Consider the following 19,710-nt stretch of genomic DNA (forward strand, 5'->3'; position numbering starts at 1 on the left):
GAGGTGGCAACCCAGACATGCGATCTGACCTTCAGCACCATGGTCGTCCGTTCGGCCATTGCTAAGATCGCGCGGTCGACGTCTCCTCTTCCTCCCATCACCCCACAGACACCAGCCCCTTCATCAGCTCCTGCTAAGACGAAGACCCAGAAGTCAGATGCACGGGCCTTCAAGAAGGAACCGTCCCGTGCAGACTTCCTACGTACCTCGACCTCCCAGCCTTCGACCGGTACTTCCACCAAACGTCCTTCCAAGAAGGCTCATAGGAAGCACAGTTCTCCTTCTCCGCCACGGCGCATTTCTTCTCCTGTGCCACCCAGCAGTTGCCGCCCCAGGCCGTCATCTGTTTCGCCTGGCCGCACCGCTGGTAGCCGAACATCTGGCCGTTCACCGGTGGAGGAAGCTCCCCCTCCCGGCCATCTTCCCAAGATGGCCGATGAACCTATAGACCCAATGGATGATGACTGTCCGCCTACTGATAGCGGCGGCAGTGCTCGCTCGAAGCCAGACCCTCAGCGGCCTTCTAGGTGACTCCTTCTTTCATCTTCCTTTTCTTCTTACGATGGCACTTATTCACTGGAATATTCGCAGCATTCGCTCCAACCGAGAGGACTTGAAGTTGCTGCTCCGCTTGCACCGTCCGCTCGTCGTAGCCCTCCAGGAAACGAAGCTACGCCCATGCGATCAAATTGCCTTGGCACACTACACCTCTGTGCGTTTTGACCTACCCCCTGTGGTAGGTATCCCGGCTCATGGAGGGGTTATGTTGCTGGTCGGGGATGATATTTACTACGATCCCATCCCGTTGCACACCGGCCTGCAGGCAGTTGCCATCCGCATTACTCTCCCCGTTTACACTCCATCGTCATCTGCCGTTACCGGGGCAGACATGATGCAACTTATTGCTCAGCTACCTGCACCATTTTTGTTAACTGGAGACTTCAATGCCCACCATCCCCTTTGGGGCTCTCCCACATCCTGCCCGAGGGGCTCCCTGTTGGCAGACCTTTTCAACCAGCTCAATCTTGTCTGCCTCAATACTGGCGCCCCTACTTTTCTTTCGGACACATCTCACACCTATTCCCATTTAGACCTCTCTATATGTACTCCTCAACTTGCACGCCGGTTTGAGTGGTATGCACTTTCTGATACATATTCGAGCAACCACTTCCCGTGTGTTATCCATCTCCTGCAGCATACCCCCTCTCCGTGCTCCTCTAGTTGGACCATCTCCAAGGCAGACTGGGGGCTCTTCTCTTCCAGGGCGACCTTTCAGGACCAAACCTTCACAAGCTGCGATCGTCAGGTCGCACACCTCACGGAAGTCATTCTCGCTGCTGCTGAATATTCCATCCCTCACCCTACTTCTTCTCCACGTCGCATACTGGTCCCCTGGTGGACCGCAGCATGTAGAGACGCTTTACGTGCTCGTCGAAGTGCTTTACGCACCTTTAAACGCCACCCTACAGTGGCGAATTGTATCAAATATAAACGATTACGTGCTCAGTGTCGTCGTATTATTAAAGAAAGCAAGAAAGCCAGCTGGGCTTCTTTCACAAGCACCTTCAACAGTTTTACTCCTTCTTCTGTTGTCTGGGGTAGCCTGCGCCGGCTATCTGGCACTAAGGTCCACTCACCAGTTTCTGGCTTGACGGTCGCGAATGACGTCCTTGTGGCCCCTGAGGATGTCTCCAATGCCTTCGGCCGCTTTTTCGCCGAGGTTTCGAGCTCCGCTCATTACCACCCTGCCTTCCTGCCCCGCAAACAGGCAGAGGAGGCTAGGCCACCTAACTTCCGCTCCTCGAATCGTGAAAGTTATAATGCCCGATTCACCATGCGGGAACTTGAAAATGCACTTGACCGGTCACGGTCCTCCGCTCCAGGGCCTGATTCTATTCATATTCAGATGCTGAAGAACCTTTCTCTTGCGGGTAAAGGTTTTCTTCTTCGTACTAACAATCGCATCTGGATTGAGGGACATGTTCCCGCATGCTGGCGCGAGTCTATTGTTGTCCCGATTCCTAAGCCGGGGAAGGACAAGCACTTGCCTTCCAGTTATCGACCCATCTCGCTTACCAGCTGTGTCTGTAAAGTGATGGAGCGAATGGTTAACTCTCGATTGGTTTGGCTGCTCGAGTCTTGACACCTACTTACCAATGTACAATGTGGATTTCATAGGCGCCGCTCTGCTGTTGACCATCTGGTTACCTTGTCGACCTTCATTATGAATAACTTCTTGCGGAAGCGCCCGACCGCGGCTGTGTTCTTTGATTTGGAGAAGGCTTACGACACCTGTTGGAGGGCGAGCATTCTCCGCACCATGCATACATGGGGCCTTCGCGGTCGCCTCCCTCTTTTTATTCGTTCCTTTTTAATGGATCGACAGTTCAGGGTACGTGTGGGTTCTGTCCTGTCAGACACCTTTCGCCAGGAGAATGGGGTGCCACAGGGCTCAGTTTTGAGCGTCGCTCTCTTCGCCATCGCGATCAATCCAATAATGGATTGCCTCCCAGCTGATGTATCAGGCTCCCTTTTCGTGGACGATTTTACCATCTATTGCAGCGCGCAGTGTACACGTGTCCTGGAGCGCTGTTTTCAGCGTTCTCTTGACCGTCTTTACTTCTGGAGTGTCGCCAATGGCTTCCGTTTTTCTGCCGAGAAGACGGTCTGTATTAACTTCTGGCGCTACAAAGAGTTTCTCCCGCCGTCCTTACGACTCGGTCCCGTTGCTCTCCCAATCGTGGTGACAACAAAATTTTTAGGTCTTACATTCGACAGGAAACTTAGCTGGTCTCCACATGTGTCATATTTGGCTGCCCGTTGTACCCATTCTTTAAATGTCCTCCGTGTTCTCAGTGGTATGTCGTGGGGAGCGGATCGAACCGTCCTACTTCGTCTATATCGGTCGATCGTCCGCTCCAAGCTGGATTATGGGAGCTTCGTATACTCCTCTGCACGGCCATCCATCTTACGCTGCCTCAACTCCATACAACATCGGGGTGGGGTTTACGACTTGCGATCGGAGCGTTTTATATTAGTCCCGTAGAGAGTCTTCATGCTGACGCTGGCGAATTGCCACTCACCTATCGGCGCGATATACTGCTTTGTCGGTATGCCTGTCGGCTACTGTCAATGCCCGACCACCCGTCTTATCGTTCCTTTTTTGACGACTCTCTCGACCGTCAATACAGGTTGTATGTCTCTGCCCTGCTACCCCCTGGAGTTCGCTTTCGTCGCCTCCTTCAACACCTTAATTTTTCACTCCCTGCAACCTTTCGAGTGGGCGAGAGCCACACTCCACCTTGGCTCCAGGCTCAGGTCCGCGTTCACCTTGACCTCAGCTCGCTCCCAAAAGAGGTTACCCCCGGTTCGGTCTACCACTCCCGTTTTGTTGAACTTCGTTCGAAGTTCATTAATATGACCTTCATTTATACAGATGGCTCAGAGATCAATGACGGGGTCAGGTGTTCTTTTATTGTCGGGGCACAAAGTTTCAAATACCGGCTCCATGGCCATTGTTCGGTCTTCACAGCTGAGCTCTTTGCCCTTTACCAGGCTGTTCTTTACATCTGCCGCCACCGACATTCTGCTTATGTCATCTGCTCCGATTCCCTGAGCGCCATCCAGAGCCTCAGTGATCCGTATCCGGTTCACCCTTTCGTGCACCGGATCCAACGCTCTCTTCAGCAGCTGGAGGACGTCGGTTCTCTGGTTAGCTTTATGTGGGTCCCTGGCCATGTCGGTATCCCTGGGAACGAAGCTGCAGATGCCGCGGCCAAGGCTGCAGTCCTCCAGCCTCGGAGAGCTTCTTGTCGTGTCCCTTCATCAGATTGTAGCAGGGTTATTTGTCGGCGCATTTTATCGCTGTGGCATGCCGATTGGGCTGCACTTACAGACAACAAGCTTCAGGCCTTGAGAAATCTCTTCCCGCGGCTTGGACGTCCTCCTCCCGCCCTTCTCGGCGGGAGGAGGTCGTTTTGGCCCGGTTACGCATTGGACACTGCCGGTTCAGCCATCACCATCTGCTAACGGCTGAGCCGGCGCCGTTCTGCCCATGTGGGCAATTGCTGACGGTCCGCCACATTTTAATGTCCTGTCCGGATTTTAACACACTGCGTCTAGATCTTAACCTGCCATGTACTTTAGTTGCCATTTTAGCAGATGACCCACGAGCAGCTGCTCGTGTTCTTCGTTTTATCAATTTGACAAACCTCTCTAAGGACATTTGATGATGCTGTTTTTTAATCCTGTGCCTGTCAGTCTGTCTTTTATCGTGTTTTCCCTTTTAGTTGTTGTTTTAAACTTGTGCCTCACGGTTCATTCTTAACGTAGTCAGGGCGCTAATGACCATTGAAGTTGTGCGCCCTAAAACCACAAAAAAAAAAAAAAAAAAAAAAAAAAAAAAACCATAATATCACCGCTCTCATCTATGACATCTTATTTTATAATTTTCGGTTGCAAGTATCATTCATCTGTAGGAAGACGTAGGGATACACATCAGTCCTCTGGCACGATGTGTACCACCAAAATTTAAAGACTCTTAGTGTCGATTTAGCGAGGTTAAATAAAAGTATGAAAAATAAAACAACTGTAAATGATGAAATTTTCAGTCTACAGCGGAGTGTGCGCTGATATGAAACTTCCTGGCAGATTAAAACTGTGTGCTGGACAGAGACTTGAACTTGGGACCTTTGCCTTTCGTGGGCAAGTGCTCTACCGACTGAGCTACCCAAGCACGACTCACGCCCCGTCCTCACAGCTTTAATTCCGCCAGTACCTCATCTCCTACCTTCCAAACTTTACAGAAGCTCTCCTGTGAAACTTGCAGAACTAGCACTCCTGAAAGAAAGGATACTGCGGAGACATGGCTTAGCCACAGCCTGGGGGATGTTTCTAGAATGAAATTTTCACTTTACAGGTGTGTGCGCTGATAGGAAACTTCCTGGAAGATTAAAACTGTGTGCCGGACCGAGACTCGAACTCGGGACCTTTGCCTTTCGCGGGCGAGTGCTCTACCGGGGGAGCTACCCAAGCACGACTCACGCCCCGTCCTCACAGCTTTAATTCCGCCAGTGGTAGAGCACTTGCCTGCGAAAGGCAAAGGTCCTGGGTTAGTCTCAGTCCGGCACACAGTTTCCATCTGCCAGGAAGTTTCAACTGTAAATGATGTTTCCTTTCTACCATCATTGGAGCCAGTATGTCCTAAAGTTAATGTTAATGTTGATCTCATCTGTTTGGCACCTTTTTTTGTTATTGCTTAGCTTTTGTATCTATTTGCTTCTGATTTCATGTGAAACATAACTTTTATTATAGTAGCTAAACCAGGCTACTGTGGGGTTTTGACAGATTCTCTCTCTGACTTTCTGGGGATATTATTCAGGAATGAACTGTCAGTATATTACCATGTTGCAGGGTATCAAAGCACTGTGACTCGGACTCCTGCAGATGTAGCACGAATGAGCGGGAGGTGATACGGACTTTCATGAATGCCCCGTACTTGCGTAAGGTACACCTGTGGCAAGGCGTCACCTCACACGTCATCTATATGCTCTCCGCAAGATGTCACAAACTGTTGGAGCTGCGACTGCCTCATACCCAGAAGCTTACCCACTTGGTGAGTCTGACATTCTATAGGTTAAACTGTTGGTCTTTATTCTGGAGGATACTTTTTAAATTTATTTTCTTACTGTTTACTGTTTTAAATATCCAATGCTAAGCAAGCCTGTTAGTTGTGTTTATCTTCTGCCGTTAGGTCAGACGATAGAAATGTCATTTTCACGCTTACAGTAGCAGATTGACGGTGACCAACTTTAAACAGAACTTGATTAATTTTCACACACATTTATTAAAATAATAACAATCATAAACCTTACTTAACTTAATTCTGGATGCTATTTACAATTGACAATCAGAAGTTCCTTTGGTCTTGGTACGTTAATCTTATTCTTACATATCTCTGATACTTGACAAAGTGTCTATTCATTTATCTTCATGGCTATGTACAGGAATATGGTAATCTTATTAGGCGCAGACTGAAACTTGACTGTAGACTGGTACAGGCTAATGCAGACTGGTACAGACTGGTGCAGACAAATGCAGACTGACTGATTGGAGGTCTGTACACTCATTTTAATACCTCGCGCGTTCATGTATCACTGCGCGAGTGTGATCCGCGAGGAGAAAAGGTTCTACGTTAGCAGCAATCTCATTGGTTGCATTACATATTAATACGTGGATCGGCGGAAGCAGAATTTGGTCCGTCTCTAAGGCAGCGCCATCTCGTAGTGCGGAGACAGATGAGCGCTGCGCCTGCGCTGTTGTGGGTAGCGGGGCGCCGCACTCTAGTGGGAAAGTTGTGTACGCGCCGACTAGGCGGAACTATGTACACAACACAGGGCAACCATACACAGCCTTTACCTGCTTCTTAGAAGATGTGAAATTTTGCACCAGGCCTTCTTTAGAGCAGTAATTGTGTAAAATTTGGTATCCTGCAGAGACAGACAGGTGGGTGGGGACGGAGAGGGACTTGGGGGGGGGGGGGGGGGGGGGGGAGAGAGAGAGAGAGAGAGAGAGAGAGAGAGAGAGAGAGAGAGAGAGAGAGAGCACCAACGTCGAGAAGCAGTGGTCATCATAGGCAGCCAAATTCCCAAATTCTTAAATGTTTATGGCTTTGAGATGCAATGCTTTGCAATTTTTACTAGCAAGGTTTCAACATGTTTACTTTTAAAACTGGTGTTTGTCAGAGAAGTACCAGTGTCTGTAGCCTCTGTGAGGATCACAGTTTTTAATTTGCAGTCACAACACACCTGCACATTTGTGTTATACACTGCAACAACAGTGCTCTGGGCAGACAGATAGCTCTGGATATGATATAGGATGAGTGCACGTAGTAATGTTTATACTGATTTGTAACATAGGTTTTACAAAAGTAAGGATATGTGATGAAATCCAAACTGGCAGTAACTAAAAGAATGGCACCACATTTTTATTCCTTTAGTTTCCTAAGGACCATGGGAGTTATGAAATGGTGCTATACAGTACAGTTTATTTATGATTATGGTAGAGCACTTGCTCGCGAAAGGCAAAGGTCCCGAGTTCGAGTCTCGGTCCGGAACACAGTTTTAATCTGCCAGGAAGTTTCTTATTTATGATTTTCTCGTAACCTACAGATACTTAATGAAGAACGCTTTTTTTTGTGTACAAAAAAAAAAAAGGTTAGTACACAGCAGAAAATGTAACTTTTTGCAGGAAGATATCATATATCTTCTCAACGATGTGAAGTCTCCTCCCGCCCCCCCCCCCCTTACCCCCCTCCCCCCCTCTCCTGACACACACACACACACACACACACACACACACACACTCTCTCTCTCTCTCTCTCTCTCTCTCTCTCTCTCTCTCTCGTGAGTGTGTGCATGGCAAACATGGGCCCAGAGTTGTTGCAGTACCACCTCCCTTTCCGGTGCTGCAGTCATCTGTGACTATACCTCCTTGGTCGTTTTAACTACTTCGGCTACCTGAGCACCGTTTCAGGACTGACTCAAACTTCCATATGACATACTGTCTACGGCCCCACCACTCGCAGCTTCACTTGGATTCTCACCACACGATTTTGAGGAGACAGACATATTCAATGTACGAGGGCGTTCAATAAGAAATGCCCGACATCTTTTTAAAAAGCCATTAATATACGTAGACAAATGTCCTTGTTGGTGCTTCACATTTTATGTTTGTTCTGCCCGCCGGTGAAGTTTTGAACTGTTCTGCCAGATGGCAGAGCCGTATTACAGTGTCAAAATGGCGTCTACATACAACTCACATTATAAGCAGCGTATTGTTACTGAATTCTTGTGTGCAGAAAAAGAAACTGGGGAGAACATCCAGAAACGTTTGTGTGCAGTGTATGGCGATGCTGCAGTTCACGGGAGCACAGTTGAGTGATGGGTAAAGAAAGTGACTGCCTCAGAGAATGCAGAAACAGAGCTCCACGATCAGCCACGCTGGGGACGTCCTGCCACAGCCACTGCTCCAGACGTGCTGAGTCGTGCGGACGCCATTATTCGTGCCGACCGGCGCATAACAACTTGACAATTGGCTCTGCAGTTGTTGGTCAACATTGGAAGTGCGTTTGCAATGATAGAGACCGTGAAAACATGGCTATGCCTACAGGACAAGCCTTTACCAGCAGGGAATATGTGCTCTTCCACAATGTCGGCATACAGTCATAGAATGTGATGGAGGCTATGTAGAAAAATAGGACCTGGACAAGACATATTGATGTATATTGTCATCAAATCCTAACTCTTAACAATAAATATATTTTGAGAAAAGAAGTGAGGCACTACTTATTGAACGATCCTCATTAGTATTACAATTGTCATTTTGCCCATTGAGGCTAGTAATAATAATTTTTTCATTTTTTTAACAGTGTCTGGAAAAAGCACATTGGTGGTGATCTTCCAACTGTACTAAATTTATGAAATTTATTTGCAATTGTGGAATCTTTCTGACATTAGCTGCATTAGTTATGAAGATATTGCCAGTTGGTGGCACATGAACATTTGTGTAAGATCATCAGCAAAGTCTGTTTTTTCAGACATTGTTAAAAAAGAAAATTAGGAAAAAGAGTACTTAGTATGTCCTCAAACTAATGAGGATACTTTTACTGTGACAAAGCCATTATTTTTTGTGGAACACGTTTAAGATAAATTTTTAGAAGTTAAATCGTTGAGAAAAATGCGCAATGGAGATCGCTATTGATTCGAGTCACCTCTGCTGTTCAATGTGCTACTCTTGAGGCACATGTTGGCCTGGGTGACAAACCAGTGACTGTTGCCCTATGCATACGGTAAGATAAGATAAGATAAGGTACTTTATTGTCACATAACATGTTTTTATACAATAATTTGATTGAGAACATTGGTGACTTGTCAGCCTTTAAACTAAGTTGTTACAGTATTTTATATACTACAGGAAATACGTAATACATACATTGCTTATTATAATAAAAATACCACTTTATATTTTAAATCTTATCGTAACTCATCGAATCATTACCACACACTTATATGAAATACGGATGTACTGAACGGAATACAAACCGCCATTCAAACTATAATTCTATATATAAACATGAATATACAGTGAACGTGTATACTTTGTATCTATATGGCTTCGAAAGTATACGATTTGTACTTGTATCCTTACTCCCTATTCCTATTTATAAATTCTTCTAAGCTATAACATTTGCTTTTTATTCATTTAAAAATTCTTCTAGACTATAATAACATTTGCTTTTTAGGTATGTGCCAATGGCCTCCAATGTGGATTCCCCAAATATTGACCTTATCTTATTTCTGATCTTCAAAGCCATGTAATATGGAGTATTTTCATATACTGTGAGTCAGTGACAGGGTAGCATGTATTTCAATTTATGTCTAAGTTTCATAGGCATGTGTGAATGTATTTCCTTCAAATAGATGAGAGTTTTTCTGTTCAAAGAGAAGTATTTCATAAATGAAGATGGAAGGGATTGTGACGAAGTCCAGGCTTTTGAATAGTGCTTTTGCATGAATGTCTACTATTGGTTCCTGTCATGGCTCTGATTATATATCTTTTATCCATTGTTAAAGTTCTTGTAGAGTTTGTTTTGTGGTCCTTACTAATTCATCAGTGTTTTCGCAGCAGGCTACAGCAGTTGAGTCATCTGCATAAAGTATTGCATCTGTATTTACTTTGCTAGGCATGTCATTTATGTAATATAGGAACAGAAGTGGTCCTAATATCGAGCCCTGGGGCATGCCTGCTTGAATTTCTTTCCAGCTAGAGCAAGTTTTCTCTCCCTTTTGATGTATCACCACCCTTTGTTATCTGTTTTTGAGATAAGATGAAAACTATCTTATAGATTTTTCATGGAAGCCATAAGTACCCAACTTTTGGAGCAATAGCTTATGGTTTACTGTGTCAAATGCCTTTGAGAGGTCACAAAAAATACCAGATACACTTTGTTTGTTGTCAAGGCATTTACTTACTTTAGAGATTAGTTCATTTACAGCTTGTAAAGTGATTCGTCCCTTCCTAAACTCATATTGGTTATTGAGAATAATATTACCTTCCTTATTGTACTTTTCTAATTGATTACATACTATTCGTTCAACTATTTTAGAGAAAACTGGGAATATAGACACTGGGTGGAAATTTACTAAATCATCTTCTTTTCCTTTTTTGTAGATTGGACAGACTTTAGCATATTTCAGTCTGTCTGGAAAGCAGCCCTCCTCAAATGATTGGTTTATTATTTTACAGAGTTCAGGTGCAATGCTGTTACTTCCAGCCTTTATGATATTTGTTGGAATTTCATCCCAGCCCACAGATTTAAGATTGTATGATGTTCACTACTTCATGACATGATACTGCAGTAAATTTAAACTATCTTGGTTCCTGCAGTACTGCATCAGGTCTTGGTGCAAGGAATCGTCACCCACTGAGGCCTTACACTCCATGCAGACAAGGAGGTTCAGGCTAATCTCGAGCAGCGAGTTGTACGGTTTGTCAGGCGCTTTCAGAAAGGTCCCGAGGATGATACAACAGGAACAGGCCTTTGACAGGAATGTCATCCCCGAAAAAGTTAATCTCGTATCCCACCACTGATGGGAACTTCAGACGCTTACGCTTCACTCGTATGTCAGTCTACTGTGCAGCCGACCCAAAATGTGGTAACTGCGGATGCTCACTCTACGAAAGTACTTCTTGTGAGTGACAACCCTTGTATGTCAATTATGTAGAACATGATCCTCCAAGTTCAACAGCTTGCTCAGTTTTAAAGAAAGGAAAGAAAAAATTTGCAGCAATATTAACCTGTTGATCAGCTGTCGTAAAATGTAAGAATGCATACGTGCTGTCACTATGAGGTCCAGTTGTGCAAAAGCCACAGCCATCACTCCCACTATCGCAGTTTTTTTCAGAGTCAGTTCTCCCACTGACCACCACCTCTTGTGGTTCCTGGCGCGCTATCTTTGGGAACCATTTCCCACTCCTGGCGGCCGGAGCAGCAGTCTCCTCCTCTGGCTTCTACTGGCAGGGCGTATGAGGGGGGGACCCAAAAGAAACCAGATTGTTGTCGTAAAAAATTTATTGATGAACCTTTTTACAAAATTACTTCAGTCACCTTCAAAACACTCTCCATTACATGTGATGCACTTGTCAAGTCTCTTTTCCCACTGTTGGAAGCATGTTTGGAACTCTTCAAGTTTGATATTGTCCAGTGCCCTTTGCGAAGCTGTTTTTACCGCCTCCACATCGTCATAACGCTCCCCTTTTAGCGATTTTTTCATTCGTCGAAACAGGAAAAAGGCGCACGGGGCTAGGTCCGGTGAATACGGAGCGTGGGGAATGACAGACCACCTCTGAGATGCCGAATAGTGGGCCACTCGTAAGGCCGTGTGTGCTGGAGCGTTGTCGGGTTGACGGAGGAGATATAGAAGACCCAAAGAAGAGCAGCATGTTCCGTCACAGGGTTATTTGGTAACCGTGATAGCATTACGGAGATGTTTAACAAACTCAAGTGGCAGACTCTGCAAGAGAGGCGCTCTGCATTGCGGTGTAGCTTGCTCGCCAGGTTTCGAGAGGGTGCGTTTCTGGATGAGGTACCGAATATATTGCTTCCCCCTACTTATACCTCCTGAGGAGATCACGAATGTAAAATTAGAGAGATTAGAGCGTGTACAGAGGCTTTGACAGTCGTTCTTCCCGCGAACCATACGCGACTGGAACAGGAGAGGGAGGTAATGACAGTGGCACATAAAGTGCCCTCCGCCACACACCGTTGGGTGGTTTGCGGAGTATAAATGTAGATGTAGATGTAAACCGGTCACCTGATCGCCAAAGTTCTAGGTGTTTCCTCCTCACATCCTCTCGCAGACGCCTTAAAACATCCGAGTAAAACTGCTGGTTAACAGCCTGGCCAGGGGGTACGAATTCCCGATGCACAATTCCACGAACATCAAAAAAGACAATGATCATCGTTTTCACATTTGACCTCACTTCCCCTTGCTTTTTTTGGTGTGGGAGGGTTTGGAGTCCTCCACTGGCTTGACACTTGCTTGGTGTCTGGGTCGTACCCGTAACACCAACTCTCATCCTCTGTAATGACATCGTTCAAGAAGTTTGGATCATGTTTAATCTCTGTTTTCAAGTCATGACACACATTCGTGCGGATGGTTTTTTTCCTCCTGTGTGAGAAGCAAATTTAGAAGCAACACATCTCGTGTGCGAATCCTCACTCAAAATCCGCTTTCATGAGCTCCAACTGATTCCTGTCTCTGCTGAAATTTGGTCGATCATTTGGCGACGATCCTCGTTGATCTTTTAGTGGACCTTTTCAATATACTCCTCATTTCACGATGTCGAAGGGTGTCCAGAACGAGCTCAGTCTTCGACACACATCTCACCACGTTTAAAGCACCCAAACCACTCAAAAACCTGTGTGCAGCTCATAGCGTCCTCCTGGAAAGCTTCCTGAAGCATTTGGTGTGTCTCCATTGCAGTTTTTTTTAAACAGGAAACAAAATTTCACACACACTCTTTGTTCTTTTAAAGTTACCATAACGACTTCACAGAGGTAACCCACCAGCAGTCAGAGAAACACACCACCACACTTGCACATTCAGCTCTACACTGGCGCCGTCTGCACAGCTGTTTCATCAAGGTCTCCACTAACACCATCTAGCGTGAGAACCCTGCACTACATCTACGAGTGGCAGCGTCCTCGGAGTCCAGTTTCTTTTCGGTCCCCCCTCTTATATATCCAGGGACAACCGGGAAATCCAGGAAATAATGAGAATCTTTTCCTCCAGGAGAAAACCACAAAAAATTGGGAATTTTCCATTGTTTCAGTTTTGAGTTAAATTTTTGTAATTTGACTGGTAAGAACTTATACCCTTAACAAAGAATTTTACTTTAGCCCACTAATGCAGAATAATACTGCAGCAATAAAACATAATGGATAGAAAAACACCAATATAAAACTTAAGGTGCAAAGAAAATGTGCCATTTACAATAATAAAACACAGTGCCCCAAGGTGTCTATGACCCGGGACAACTGGGAGATCTGGGAAAAACCCAGGAATTTTTTCATCCGGGAGAAAACCGGGAAAAACCCGGGAATTTTTTAGAATTCTGGGAGTCTATTATTGTTTTAGTTTTCAGTTAAATTTTTGTGATTTTGACTGGTAAGAATAAATACTCCAACAAAGGATATTACTGTATCCCTCTTCTGCGGAATAATACTGCAGCAACATAACATGAACGAGAGGGGGAAAAAACCGAAAATAAAACTTAAGTCGCAAAGGAAATGCGCAATATACGACAGCAAAACATAGTGCTCATACAAGCATCTGCCAACAGCAAAGTGTGTCAAAGGCTTTAGGAAGACTATGCAATGCTTCCTAACAACAAATTGCCTCTGATGAGTGTGACGTGACAGACAGTACTGGTACTCAAGAAAATTTACATCCGAATCTGGACATACAAATGTGCACTTTAAGCTGAATTATGCGTTTTAGTATGGTTCACGAAATTCTGACACTCTTGAAGTATCCTCTGATGTCTTGTTTCTTTTGTTACATAGTCCAAGATCTTTTAATATTTTAGACGTACAAACATACCAGCTTCCTGCGTCATGGTAGCTGCGCATGAGCAGTGGCACCTGTTATCTCGCGCTCTCTGGCAACTGCTGAAACAAATCAGTTTCTAACAGGTCACGGGAAAATATTGCGAATGGTTGTTTGAAAAGCGTTACTTTCAAAGTAAATTTACTTTTACACAAGATGAACAATGGGCGAGTATGTACGATGAATTTCGTAAATCACAGAGCGTTTGACTCTCAATTAAAAATCAACTCTTTGAGGACGACCATCTAGAAGAATTTCGAGCCCAGAAGATCAGAAATTTATGTCATTATTAAAAATTTTTATTGGCACATTTGTGTCATATATCTGAAAGTATAACATGTGCAAAAAAAGATCAACATTATATGTGGAAGCTTAGCGTCTCTTGCAGCTTATAAATCTTAGAGACCACAATTATATGTGAAAGCTTTGTTTTTCTTGTAGCAACACTATGTATATTAATTTAAACCATTAACTTTTCTTATTTATGTTTTCGCACTACTTAAGAATGATCTTGCTATTGGCTGACTACATCACGTGTCTACGCTGTCTTCGGCTGGTGAGATCATGTGACATGAGCTATGACTGGCTTACAAAAGCGCGTCACAATCCCGATTTCAATGCTTTGGGAAGTAACATGCAGTGTATGGTGGAATTCGAATGTATACCTTCATAACACGAAAATATGCAGCGTACATGTTGCTGCACATCAAAGATCTTTCCAAAACGTGTTTTTTTCCGCCTTAGTTATGTTTTCTAAAGTGCCGGGAAATTCTACGTCGGCATATAAAACCATAAACATTCAAAGGACTGATAAGTTTTACAGTGCCGAGGAAAAGTATACCGTATTTACTCGAATCTAAGCTGCACTCGATTCTAAGCCGCACCTGAAAAATGAGACTCGAAATGAAGGAAAAATAATTTCCCGATTCTAAGCCGCACCTGGAATTTGAGACTCAAAATTCAAGGGGAGAGAAAAGTTTTAGACCGCACCTCCAAATCGAAACAAAGTTGGTCCATTGTAACATGAGACACAATTTAGGTCAAATGGATAAAGATACAGCTACAGTAGTTTGGTTCGAGTCATAAGCTTAACAGTTAAGATTTACCAAGTAGCCATTGCTATGTGTCAGGCACTCCGTCCGTATTTATACGGGTTCCCTTCCTTTTTCACGTGCATTGTCTGGTTGGAATCGATTGCTTATTGTGCTTTGATCTGATAAGTGCCGTTCTCTTTGTTATATGTGTTTACGTCACTCTAAGCTGAAAATGCATTATTGTACTGTGTCATGCATTGTTTGTCGCATTCTGATAATGAGTGTTTACGACCTGTAGCCGCTCGCGGCATGGCTCGCTTTTGTGCGCACTACCGCCGCTTACAATAAAAAAAAAAAAAAAGAGGAATTGTCTCATAAGCGAAACAATGCCAAGAGACTGCTATTTGTTGTTACTTACACTGCTGCTTTCTTTGATAATGTTCAACAAGAACCAAATAATATACCGCGTACGATAGAAGATGTTCTGAATGAGAGTTTAGCGAAAAATTTTCTCCGTTTGAAAATCTTTGCAGACGCCTCTTTAGTACATTACATTCTGCACAGAAATTAGTCATCTTAGATTTAAAAATCTAGTCAGTCGCCGTGCTTCATTTCTGACTGTATCACTATTCAGCATAAGAATAATACGTATATAAACATGACATGATATGTATATTCTTCAGTGTTTGCTGTTGTCTCACTCTAGTTTCGTAGCATATTATGCAGACAGGATTTAAATGAGATAGTAGCAAACACGAAAGAATACACGGCATAATGTTTCTATCCTTCTACTTTTCTTTTATTTGCTGGCGCAGAGGTTTTGGTGCCAGTATTTATCTTTGTGCCTGCAAAGCATGCCTGTGTAGCGCTACATATATTCGACGGAAGAAGTTAGTTGTGGCAGCACCTACCAACATTTTTCAGAACTTCCGCTTACTTTGCACTCGATTCTAAGCCGCAGGTGGTTTTTTGGATTACAAAAACTGGAAAAAAAGTGCGGCTTAGATTTGAGTAAATACGGTACTATCACTTAACACGGGAAAAGTGTATGTTCACCTGGGAGAAAGTGTATTTTCAACAGGGAAATCCGGGAAAAATCCAGGAATTTTTTTTCCTTGTCCCTATATACACCCTGTGCCTGCACAAGCGTCAGCCGACAGCAAAATGGTCAAAAGCTCTGGGATGAAGACTATACAATACTTCATAAGAACAACTGCTTTTGGTGAGTGTGGCACCACAACTGCTAAATTAGGTTCGTTTCAGCAGTTGCCAGCAGCCACACGCACAGAGCTCAACTCGCACATCAGCAGTGCCTCCTCCTGCTTCTTGCTACTTGAAGTGTGGCTCTTAGAAGTATAAGCAGTAGCAGCAAGTAGCCAGATGCTGCCCGGAAAAACTTTCTGGTGTACCCAAGCTGCCAGATTCACACTTGCACAGAGTAGTCAGCCATAATGGGGAGAAGTTTCCATGTGACCCACGTTTATGTTTCGTGATTTTGCTGTTCTCTTCATTTACAGCTCTCACATCAAGTGAAAACAAAACAGGTTTCTATGGTTGGGAGCTATCAAATGGATTAAAATACATTCACATAATTACAGAAGACTGAGATATGTTTAGTTTGTTTTCTGATTTTTATTTTATTTTCGCGTTATTGGCAATGAAACAATAATCGCTTTGGACAACAGTGAAGTTTTTTTGGCAGTTTTCTAGAGAAATTTGGCTTTTATAATCTTCTCTGCAGAGGCAGTAAGTTTATTTCAGTCAAGTGGTTTAAATTCCGCACTATTAGCTAATTTCACTGTATTACAAGTGCACATTTTCTTCATCTGCCATGTAATGCATTATGATGTAATAAAGAACAAAACATGATAATATAGTAATGGTACTCCAAGAAAAATGGCTTCCCAAAAACTGCACTGAAAAGCTTAGCAGAATTTTACATGGCTGCCTTCCGTAAAACAATGTTTTTCGATCACAAGACACATTCCGACACTTGCCTGATACTTTCAATAGGCTTGATGTTATTTCTTAATTTGTGTTGTTTTCATCTTAAACTTATAGAATACTGTTCTTCAATAAATTATAGACTGGGAGCAAACTGTGTGTTGTTATTGTAATTCCCCACAAGGCTTGGAGAAGTATGTAAACTGCCAGTTATACAGCTTCTTGGCGTCATAAGTAACCTTGTTAGTTTTTATACAGTTTAAGTCATGAAAATCTTACTGTTCTTAGTTCTGGCATATAAAAATAACTGTTTTTATTTTTATTTTTGCAAGAAATTTACATTCCTCCTTACTAGCTTTTTTTTAGTGCTGTGTGGATGTAAATTTGATTGGAAATGTTACATAATATGAGAGTGGTTTGAAAAGTTCTCTGAGTCACCATGAGAGGTCAGCACTAGCACAACGAGTTGTTCGTGTGATATTCATTGCACTGTTACCTGTAAACATGTGCCACGTCAGTGCTTTCGGAAGAGAGCTGTGGCGGTGACATGGCTCTGTTATTGTTCCCGTGTAGTGATTTGTGAAGATGGAAAAAATCGAGATTTGAGGAGTGATTAAGTACTTCATAAAGAAACGTATGAAAGCCAAGGACACTCATGCCGATTTACTGAATACACTAGGGGACTCTGCTCCTTCATATTCTACTGTTATCAAATGGACAAATGAATTTAAATTTGGTTTGGAGAGCTTAGATGATGCTCTGCACAGCAGGTGGCCAAGATGTGTCACTACTCCAGAAATCATTGCAAAAGTGCAAAAAATGGTCACGGAGGATTGCCGATTGAAAGTGCGTCAAATTGCTCGAACTTACCAGATGTCATCTGAAAGCATATATCACATTTTAACTGAAGAATTAGAAATGAAAAAAATTATCTGCAATATGGATGCCACGACTCTTGATGCTGGATCAAAAACACACGAGAATGGACATATCGGAACAATGTTTGGCCCGTTTTAGGAGAAATGAACAAGATTTATTTGCATCAGTTTGTGACCACAGATGAAACATGGGTGCACTACTATAACCCAGAGACAAAACAACAGTCAAAGCAGTGGAAACCTGCTGATTCTCCGCCACTGAAGAAAGCAAAGACAATTCCTTTGGCGAGAAAGGTGATGGCATCAGTGTTCTGGAATACGAAGGGGGTTCTGTTTGTACATTCTCCACCCACTGGGCAAACAATTACTGAAGAATACTATGCCAACTTGCTGGCCAAATTGCAACAAAAGCTACACCAAAAAAGGTAGGTTTATCTAGGAAGAGAGTCATCTTCAACCAAGACAATGCGCGTCCGCACACATGTGCCATCCCCATGGCAAAATTACAGGAACTGAGGTATGAATTGTTGCCACACCCACCTTATTCACCTGGTATGGCTCCATCAGACTTCCATCTCTTCCCAAAACTGAAAATTTTTCTTGGTGGACAAAAATTCACTGCAAACAAAGAACTGATAGGCGGAGTTGACAACTATTTAGCAGGCCTGGAGGAAACTCATTTTCAAGGTGGGATCAATGCACTGGAACATTGTTGGACCAAGTGTATTAATCTACAAGGATACTACATTGAAAAATAAAAAAAAGGTTTTGGTGATGTAAGTACTTTTTTCCTATTCTGTTCTGTGAACTTCTCAAAGCACTCTCGTAGAATTGCAGAGTATGAATAAAAAATGTTAGTCACCACATAGCAAAATATTAGGGTACTTGGAGTTTTAGGGTCTAGTTCTGAAACAAATATTGCGCCAAGGACTTCTTTCTAATTTTGCATTCCTTATCTGGGCAGGATATGATAAAACAATTGCCCTAATGTCCTCTCCAAATAACATGCCACACTGTTGCACGTGGACACATGAAATTCCAGATGGAAATGCGACAGAAGGTGTACGAGCAGAGCAAACACAGAGCACAGGCTTCATCGTAGCTCCACATGCACAGCAACGCTCTCTGTAATTGCTCAAATAAAACTATTTCTAACAGCCTGCAGGAAAATATTACGCATGGTGATTTGAAAAGCGTTACTTTCAAAGTAAATTTCCATTTATGCAAGATGAATTATTTTACGTGTGAGAACGTGTGATGAATTTTTTAAATCGCAGGGCATTTGACTTGCATTCAAAACTTAACATCTTGAGGACCAGCCACTAAAAAAAAAAAATTTGGGTCCAGAGGATCAGACATATGTTATCATTTAAAATTTTACTGCCAAACTTGTGTTCAATGCATCTTAAAGGGTAACATCTGGGGGGGAACCAAATAATATTATATGTGAACGCTTAGCTTTTCTTGTAGCTAATCTATGTATAGGGTGTTTCAAAATGAATGTAGATATTACAAAGTATTATTTTGTCTGAACTATCGATCGCTGCGCCTCGGCTCAGCTATTGGAGAATCGAATACATAGTGTAGTTTATATTAATAGCTGCTAGATGTAAGTTGTCTTCTGTATTACTTAGTGACTGTCGTATGTTTAAAATGGCTGCTCTGCAGCAGAAATCATTTTGTGTTCTCAAGTTTGCGAAGTGCAATTCCATGATTACAGTGCAACGACGTTTCAGGTTGGGGTACCAAATTGATCTTCCGAATGAGTGGAACATTCGCAGATGGTATCGACAGTTTGTAGATAAAGGACGTGTATGTAAAGGAAAGAGTCCTGGCTGCCCTCATGTTCCTGAGGAGAATGTTGCCCGAATTCAAACTGCTTTCCAACGTAGTCCTTCAAAATCAACTCCTCGTGCCAGTCGGGAGTTACAACTGCCTACAACAACAATTTGGCATGTTTTGAGATGTCTGTTGGTTATGAAGCCGTACAAGTTACAGCTGTTACAAGCTCCACGTCTTGATGACAAATTCAAATGTGTGGCATTTCGTAAAGAGATTCTTGATGCTATTGACAATGATAACACTTTCGCACAACACGTTGTGTTCAGTGATGAAGTGACTTCCCATGTTAGCGGTCAGGTAAACAAACACAATGTTTGAATTTGGGTCCTACAGAACCCACAT

The 19,710-nt window shown here is 43.4% G+C and overlaps 1 protein-coding gene across 1 annotated transcript in view; it reads left to right on the forward strand.

Annotated features, from left to right (window-relative positions):
* LOC126428141 (uncharacterized) overlaps positions 1 to 19,710 on the forward strand; it is a 128,923-nt gene that overhangs the window by 29,530 nt on the left and 79,683 nt on the right. Inside the window, exon 3 of the mRNA XM_050090048.1 lies at positions 5,413 to 5,614. Coding sequence (XP_049946005.1) covers positions 5,413 to 5,614 — 202 coding nt within the window. The remainder of the gene's footprint in view (positions 1 to 5,412; positions 5,615 to 19,710) is intronic.

This window comes from Schistocerca serialis, chromosome 12, assembly GCF_023864345.2.
Source record: "Schistocerca serialis cubense isolate TAMUIC-IGC-003099 chromosome 12, iqSchSeri2.2, whole genome shotgun sequence".
Classification (NCBI taxonomy): Eukaryota; Metazoa; Arthropoda; class Insecta; order Orthoptera; family Acrididae; genus Schistocerca; species Schistocerca serialis.